Source organism: Carlito syrichta, unplaced genomic scaffold (assembly GCF_000164805.1).
Source record: "Carlito syrichta isolate Samal-C Ts95f unplaced genomic scaffold, Tarsius_syrichta-2.0.1 Scaffold311991, whole genome shotgun sequence".
NCBI classification, from domain to species: domain Eukaryota; kingdom Metazoa; phylum Chordata; class Mammalia; order Primates; family Tarsiidae; genus Carlito; species Carlito syrichta.
This window is the reverse complement of record NW_007256087.1, coordinates 68,393-77,232: the sequence shown is the minus strand read 5'-3', so window position 1 is coordinate 77,232 and position 8,840 is coordinate 68,393. Positions and strand designations below refer to the sequence as shown.

At 44.2% G+C, this 8,840-nt stretch overlaps 1 protein-coding gene across 1 annotated transcript in view; it reads left to right on the top strand.

Annotated features, from left to right (window-relative positions):
* Positions 1-3,004: 3,004 nt before the first annotated feature.
* SSH1 (slingshot protein phosphatase 1) overlaps positions 3,005-8,840 on the top strand; it is a 36,297-nt gene continuing 30,461 nt past the window's right edge. Inside the window, exons 1-2 of the mRNA XM_021718242.1 lie at positions 3,005-3,189; positions 5,207-5,310. Coding sequence (XP_021573917.1) covers positions 3,155-3,189; positions 5,207-5,310 — 139 coding nt within the window. The 5' untranslated portion in view covers positions 3,005-3,154. The remainder of the gene's footprint in view (positions 3,190-5,206; positions 5,311-8,840) is intronic.

Here is an 8,840-nt window from a genome sequence, read left to right as displayed (position 1 = left end):
CTGCAAATATTTGGCAATTTGAATGATTGAACAGAACCTTGCAAGGGAATGTCAGGAAATACATATAATTCTATAAATTGGAACCCCCAAATATGGATTCCCAGGCCGTTGTTTTTATTTTCTTAAGCCTTGATATGCACCAGCACCACAACAGGAGTTATCCATGCTGTCCCTCGAGATTATTTTTCAGATGCCTTGACTGGCGCCCTTCCTTTGGAGAAAATAATACCTGTCCTGCAGAGCTGCAGGAATTCAGTGGCATGGCATAGCTAAGTGTCTCGTAAGATCTCGGCCACGTGGTGGTGCTCAGTAAATAATAGCCCTTTCGATGAGAAACCTGCTTTGAAAGCCACTTCTTGGCCAGTGTGGCTATGCCACTCACAGAACTCCTCAGCGTTCCCATTCTGTGCAGAAGGACTGAAGGTTGTGTCCTGTCCCGTAACTGCGGTGGCAGCAGTGGGTAGGGTGACGCAGTGGGTCTCCCATCCTTCTGATTGCCCATGGGGGAGGTGGAAGAACCCTGATGCAGAGTCTTCTCTTTCTGGAGTTCTGTTCTCCCGATTCATTCCTTCTCTTTCTTTTCTGTGCATGAAGCATTCAAATGTTGGGAAGACGAGATCCTTGTCTGACTTCTCAATGATGTGTGGTTTAGCTGAACCCAAGCAGTGGTATTGCTGTCAGCCACCTGGGCAGGCATGGGCAGAGGTAACAGTGGCATAACGGCTCTGGTTTTCACTCTGGACGAGTAGAACAGCATTCCAGGGGTGAAGAAGGTGGGCGTTGGGCAGATAGACCCAAGTCTAGTCCTGTCTTGTAAAGATGTATGCTCCTAGGCAAACTGGAGTTTCCTCACCTGCAAAGTAAGAATAACGGTGGTGTGTGTTTCACTTAATCCTTTAGGGAGGATTGCTTGGTCGTCTGGACACTGGGGGAAGCTTCTAGACAAGGTCTTCCTAGAAGCCCCTATTCAGTGCTGCCTCCTTGAGGAAGTGTTTCAGAACCAGTTAAATGCTCCCTCTGTTCTCTTGCAAACCTTAGCCAAGTTCCTTTCTTAGCATGCTTAATCCCATTCTGCCCTGCATTTTGGTTAGTCATATCCCAGATTTATTTCACTGACTTTAAGAAGCACTAAAAACACAGCTCTTGACCAGCCTCTGGTGGGTGGGTTTTGGGATCACATCCCTGTCCTTTGGGACCTTTGTGGCCTGACCTGCCCTGGGCACTGCAAGTATGTCAGAGCTCCTCGTATATGTGCATGGGGTTCCCTCTGCCTGGCGTATCCCTTCAAGTATCTTTTAGTACAACTGAAGAATGAATGCTCAGAATGTGGAATAGCTTAGTATGGCAGCTGCCCACGTTGCTGTTGGGTGAAGGATGATGATTTGAAAGAAAGAGACACCCTTCAGATGTCTACTTGGTCCCTAAGGGAGTCCTGATGGGTGGTGTTGGCTCCCCGGTGGCCAGCTGTGTCCCTCATGGTGTCTCCTGCACGCGCTGTTGGCCTGTTCCTTAGGCCTATGGAAAAACCTGTAGGAGTTGAGTGATTGGAGGAACTTCAGCTGTTTTGCTCCCTCTAAATGGCCCTCTTTCATCAGGATGTGCTGGGACAAGGGCCTTTTTAAGCCAGAATATCAGGGGAAGTCAAGAGGGCCACAAAAGCCTCTTGCTTTCTGGGTGGGGATGGCATCCGAGGAAGACTCCATGCCACGGCTTTCACTAAAGGACCCACCAGCCTCCTCCTGGCCATTCCTTTTTCTAGGGTGGATGGTGGGAGGCCTGCAGGGTGTCAAGGATATGAATGTGGCAGCCAGGAGCCTTTTTTGTTTTACTGACTGCTGCATCTTCCTTTGGCCAACTCAGTACTTCTGCTGTTCAGAGGTTTCCAGCCCAAATTAGTATGTATTGCCACCCTGATTTCTGTTTTCCTTCTGTTTATTGGTCTCTGGATGACACTGGCTGTTTATATTCTGAGGGTTTGGGGTTTTTAGAGGAGCATTGATTGAGATTTTTGTCTGTCTTCAGTACTCTGGAGAAACTTTAATCTTATGAAGTTTCCCGAATGGCAGTAATCAGTGTCCAAGAACAGATTTGTGTTGTGGAGATAAAAGTGCTGAGGATGGCAGGTAGGGAGGGCAGTGGCTGGACCTTTTTTATCCCTTGTCAAGATTTTTCTTAAAGTGGCCAGGCACGTGGCCTACGTCAATAAAGTTAGTACTTTGGGAGACTGAGATGGGAGGATCACTTGAGGCCAGCAATTCGTGACCAACCTTGACAACATAGCAAGACCTTGTCTCTCTCCCACCCCCTGCCAAAGATTTTTCTTAAAGCAATGAAGGAAGACATTTCTGTTTTGTTTATCTGGGTCTATGACTTTAGTCACTCTTTTTGGTGACTAAAATCTCTGGTGAGAAGGCTGATTTTTCTGTAGCTGGGATGGGTGGTTTTGGGGGTTTGGGCTTCCTGGCCCTGGGTACCTAGAATGTGTACCACCACCCATGTGGGTGTCTTCACAGCCTTCCTCAGTGGGGCACTTTGAGGCTCTGGTGAGTCGTGGTCCTGTGCCTCTCAGCGTTAAGAAGCCAGGCAGAGAGACCACATAAGGCCCTGGCTGTAGGAAATAGCTTTTGAATCTGCCACACAGAGGGCGCCTGAGGCTCCGAACCTGCATGGAGCTCAGAACAGAAGCCAGGTCATGGAGAATATCTGCATCTTGTTTTCATAAATCCCATGACTGACCACGCTCTGCGGCCTCCCACCACACCTGCTGAGAGTCCTCTTGTGTGGTTTTCCTCTTGCTGTATCCCCTTACCGTATTCGCAAGATACAGGGTGATCTCACAGCCTGGGAATAATGTGCTCCTTGGGCTTCCCTGCAGCTTCTGGTCCTGCTCCTTACAGTAAATGCCTGTTCCTGATTGTCATGGGGAGACAGGGTGTTCCCGGGCCCAGTCACTGCAATCCCCGACTTCATGTGTGGGGGAGGCTCTGATTCTTACCAGGCTAGGAACACGGAGGAACAACACTGGCCTTGTAAGTGATTACAGGGTAAAACCATTTTGTACTTTTGCCTTGTTCCCTTTTCTTTTCCAAAGGAAATGTAAGGGCAACTGAAGGGGACTTTTTGCCTATGATTTCCAAGACAAAGGTCTCTGTTAATGGTTGGCTGCTTTCAGAGTGCTCCGGGTTTCTGGTCAGTATGAATTTTTTTTTTTTAACTCATGAACAAAAAAGGTTGATGTTGCCTTGAAAAGATTTCCCCAGCTGCTTTCCACAGTTGATTGCTGTTTTAAGTGTCATGGGTTTTGGAGTATCTTGCACAAGTAGTAAGTAGTCTGTGCTGAAAACAGAGTAACTCTGAAACAGACTTGGTTGTAAAATTCTAAGGAAGGAGAGGATGACGCGCTTTAGGGGTAGAAAAGGGTTAGGTGATTCTGCAGCCTGCTAAAATAAGACAGCCTGGATCTTAAAACGGCCAAATGGGTGCTCATGGGCTTTTACTTCCATGGGTGAGGGTGAGACAGTAGAGGAAGGGCGCTTCTCATTTCTTCTGATATTTTTTATCTTGGACTCCGCAACGCTTGGAATTTGCAGCACAAATATGCAACTGTCATAGTGTGGAATGAATAACTTGGCAGTACATTTGCAATAACAGATAAAATGCTATGCAGATGTAAAGTATAGATATTATGAAATATATAAAACCAGTTGTCAGTAATTCAGAAGCCTGGGCAAGAGAAGCAGAACTAAGTCTTTTTCCTTAACATTTGAACAGTCAACCAGAAAAACTAATAGATTATATTGTAGACTTAATAGCAGAAGATAACAGTTTTTCTGATTTCAGGAGCTGCTGACTTAAAATGCTAGTTCGGGCAGCATTTTGTTGGCACCTACAGTTGTATCTTAGACTTAGCTGAGTTTTTAATTTCAGGATTAGAACATCTAACTACTAACGTTAGATGCCTGGGGCAAAAGTGATCTTCCTTTTTTATATTACATTAAAAAATTCCTTGTATTTCATGAATTGACTTGCTTAAGTTTAGGGTTCTATTTTTTTTTTTAAATTTATTGTAGAGACAAGGTCTTGCCAAGTTATCCCAGGTTGGTCTCGAACCTCTGGGCTCAGGCAGTCCTCTCGAATAGGCTTCCCAAAATGCTGGGATTACAGGCTTGAGCCACCGCGCCATTTTCTATTTTTTAAAAAGGACTACTTTTTCTTAGAGGTTTTTCCCTTCACAAAACCATCATTTATATGTTAATTGGTTGCTAAAGAGAGAATGATTTTTATAATTCCTTATAATTTGAACTGTGGACTGCTATCATAAAGTTAATTAAAATGTTACTTTTACTATATAGTATGTGTTTTATATTACTCTGAAAAAACTATTAATTGGGTGTATTTTATGACTAATTTTGAGTTATGGTATTTTTGAATAATTAGTAGTAGTAATTGATAGCTGAGATATTGTTTTGCTATGTCTTAACTTTTACATAAGTTGAATAATTTTTTTGGTAGCCAAATCATGAAAGTGAAAGTTTTTTTTAAGTTGCCATTTTTAAAGGTACAGGTTGATATAAATGTTATTGCTAGTTAGAGTAACAGAGACCAAAGATTCATTCTGCTGAGAAATTCATTGGGTCAACTTGAGGTTTTCCACAGAAATTGGACAGCGCAACCTTGACTAAGTTAAATCACAGGTCAGTAGCCACCCATTTTTCATAAAATACAAACAACTAGTTAAAGTTTAATTTCATCTTCCTCGTATTTCATTAAGGGACGCCAACCAAGAAGCAATGGGATTGTTAAAAGTCAGAGTTAGAGGCAAAGATAAACAGCAAGAGGGTGAAAATTCACTAAGCAGGCCATCTCTCTTAATCAGGGAGTTGTTCTCTGTTTTCAGAAAATGTTACATTATGTGAGAGCCCTTTCCAGTATTCTACAGAAAGGAGCTCTTGGCCCCAGGTGTGCCCATGCAAAACTTTGGGTCTTGTAGCAGAAGCATTATTTTCTCATGAAAACTCCAGCAGCAAGCTTGTAGCAAAGGCAAGGTTCGGGGCTCCGTGTGAAATTCTTGTAAAAGCAGCTTCATTCCATTTGCATTTCTCATGCCATTTGTCCACTCCAAAGTTTTTTCCCCTGCAGCATTTTTTTGCCCATTTTTCTCCCTGAATTTCAGTCTAACTGCGCTCTGCTTTTTTTCTCCCCCCAGCTTAAGTGAGAGCTTTTTCATGGTGAAAGGAGCAGCCCTCTTCTTACAACAGGGAAACAGCCCACAAGGCCAGCGGAGTCTCCAGCACCCCCATAAGCATGCAGGTGAGGGCTCTGAGTTGATACCCTTACACTGGAACTTCTTTTGTGCACAGGGGACGGCATTGTGGGTGATGAGCAATGTGCTGGGTTTTAAAGCTAGAGAAAAAGTGGGATACAGGTATGTAACAGCCAGTGCAGGTAGAGGCTCAGGTGCTCTTTCCTGGAGCAGGCCATGTGTGTTTTCCAGGTAGCACTGGGAGCTAGCAAACCTTTTAAACCATGTGTGTCTGGGTGAGAAGTTAAGGGGGGCAGCAGCGTCCTGCTGGGACTGCAAAAAGTATCTAAACACAGCTTATCAGTTAACTGCTGATCTTAAGTGACAGTATGACTTTTTAACACATGTTTCAAATTGTCTTGTAGCCAGATGTTGTCCCCTTGACAATAACCTTCTGAGGTGCTGTCTGCCTAGTCTGGGGAGGTATTTCTGCAAGCATTTGAAAAATACTCATTTGAGGAATTTCTTGAAGAGTCCTTGGCTCACGCTCTGAGCTAGTCCCTGTGGTGGGAAGTTTTGATTCTTCAATGGAGAGTTTGGTTTTTGGGAATGGACAGAAACTTGGGATCAAACTAAGTATTAATTTAGGTCCAAAAACAAACAAAGAAGAAATGTCTATAAAGTAATAAGACTGGTTTTCTTAGGTGACTTGACTTGAAACTGAAGGCTGTTTGAAAAGAGGAATTCAAAAAATTCTCACGTGCAAGTGAATCGTTGCCATAGGCGGATAGCGTCTCAGGGCATTTTTTGGACAGGCAACACATATTTGAATCTCTGAGAGCTGGGAGGGCCTTTGCCTTTCAGAGCAGCCACAGGTGAAACCTATTAGCCATTTGGGACAGTTTTCTTGTCACCCGTGATCATGTTGTCTGTTTAACCTCAAGTCATCCAACTTCATTTTAGAGCTGAGTGCTCAGGTTAGAATTTCATACTTTACAGCTTATAGCAAACACCAAGACTCAGTATTTTTAGGTACTAATACTTATGGTCAAGATTTAGGTCTGTTTTAAGATAGGAAAATAATTGTCCTACACAAGGAGGTAGTGTGGTTTGTGGAAAGAATATTTGCTTTGGAGCCAGACAGACTTGGCTTCTGATTTCAGTTCTGCAACTTATTGAGCAGTCAGTCTTAGGTCGACTTCTGAGCCTTGGTTCTTGTTCTTTTCCTTTCTTTTTTTGAGTTGGGGTCTCACTCTGTCACTCAGGCTAGAGTACAGGGGCACAATCGTGGCTCACTGTAGTCTCAACTTCCTGAATTTGGGCGATCCTCCTGCCTCAGCTTCCCAGCTACATGTGTGTGCCGCCACACCTTGCTTGCTAATCTTTTGAGTTTTTGTAGAGACAAAGTCTCACTATGTTGCCCAGGCTGGTCTCGAACTCCTGGAGTCAATCTTCCCGTCTTAGCCTCCCAAAGTGCTTTATAGGCGTGAGCCACTGCATCTGGCTTCAGTTTTCTGTTCTTTTCAGTGGGCATCAAATACTGGTACCTCAGACAGTATGGACATTTAAAATTATGCATGTAATATATCTACCTTTTAGTAGGTGCCCCCCACTCCAAAAAAAGTATATAGGAAAAACTTAAAATTGTAGTACTCAGTATATATCTATAACAAAAGATGAATACAAGTTACATTTGACTTTTGCAATTATGAGGGGTGCTCAAAGTGGTTATTATCATCAGCATCTAGACACTTCTGATTACTGCAAACTAAAAGTAATGCATAGATAACATCTCTTAAAATGCATATACGTTTTTGGGAGGGATCCCTGGTGTGTGTGTATATGTATATATATGGATAGCTATAGTTATTACTACCATGACGTCTACTATAATAAAACTATAAATAGGCTCTGCTTTCTTTTTGTTTGTTTGGAGTCTTCCTCTGTTTCCCAAGTTGGAGTGTAGTGGTACGCTCACAGCCACTGCAGCCTCGACCTGCTGGACTCAGGTGATCCTTCTGCCTCAGCCTTCCAAGTAGCTGGACCTACAGGCATGTGCCACCATGCTCGGCTAATTTTTTTGATTTGTTGTAGAAACGAGGTCTCGTCAAGTTGCCCAGACTAGTCTCAAACCCGTGAACTCAGGCAGTCCTCTCATCTCAGCCTCTTAAAGTGCTGGGATTATAGGTGTGAGCCACCGTAACCAGCCTGGTTCTTCATTCTTGAATTTGCTAATAATTCTGCCCTTTTAGGAATTTAGCCATTGTTCATGTCTTAACTGTAATGTACACACAAAGCAAACGGTCAAACTTTGCTCCCGAAATATCAGATGTCTCCTTTCTCTAATTCAAAGAATAGGAATGTAGGAAGCAAGCCACTGGCTGGTTGGTCTTCTGCCCCCGAGGTCTGGAATGGACAGTGAGATCAGGAAGGCAGAGGGGCCGCCAGCCAGCCATGGATGCTCATAAATGCCCTTGGGACAGGCACAGACTAGACCTTACTTTCGTTCTTTTTTTCCTAGAATTACCATCAGGTCCCCTGAATGAACCAGAGTCCCCCTAGTAACCACTGTGCAGAGATAAGTATAGTCGAGGGTTAATTCTATCCATGTAAAAGTAATTCAGTTTGTTTCAGCCAGTCCAGTTAATTTAGGACCCTTTCTAGGGCTTATATTCTCTGATTTTTTTGTGTGTGGATGTCTGACTGGCGATTGAATTTCTGTCTGTCAGCAGTTCCATATCTCAGCAAACAGTTCCACTGAAAGGAGTTTATCTGTGTGGAAAATGTCCCTTTCATTTAGGCATTTATCAGACAAGGGATTTGTTTTTGCTTCCCTCCGTGCAGCTCTGTGACTCGGTGCGGGGGGGTTGGTGAGAGGACCCAGACAAGTGAAGAACTAGCCCGTGATGATTGTGTGGCATTGGTGACGTGACAAGTGGGGAAAGGGGGCTCTATGTCCTCCGTAATGTGGATGGTTATCTCCAAATTATTTCTCCTAGAATGTGATGTCAGTGTAGGGTATGACACACTGAGGAATCCTGTAACTGGAGAGAACAGAGCAGAGGGGTGAGGGGCCTGGTTCTTTTCTAGACAAATGTATTGTGGAATGCTTAACATGAGATTTGCCCTCCCTCCCTCCCTCCTTCTCTTCCTTTTTCAAAGTTTTCCTCTGTTGTCCAGGCTGGAGTGCAGTGGCATGATCATGATCACAGCTCATTGCAACCCTGACCTCCTGAGCTGAGGTGATTCTTTCACCTCGGCCTCCTGAGTAGCTGGGACTGCAGCCGCGCAGCAGCATGCCTGGCTAATTTTTTGATTTTTTGTAAAGATGAGGTCGTGCTATGTTGCCTAGGCTGTTCTTGAACTCCTGGGCTCAAGCAGCCCTCCTGCTCCAGTCTCCTAAAGTGTTGGGACTACAGGTGTATGCCACCACACCTGGCTAATTTCTTCTCTTTTTTTTTTTTTTTGTAGGTAGAGGGAGTGTCTTGCTATGTTGCCCAGGCTGATTTCAACCTCTTGGCCCTGCCTCAGCTTCCTAAAGTGCTAGGATTATGGGCATGAGCCATTATACCCAGCTAAGACCTACCCTTTTAACTAG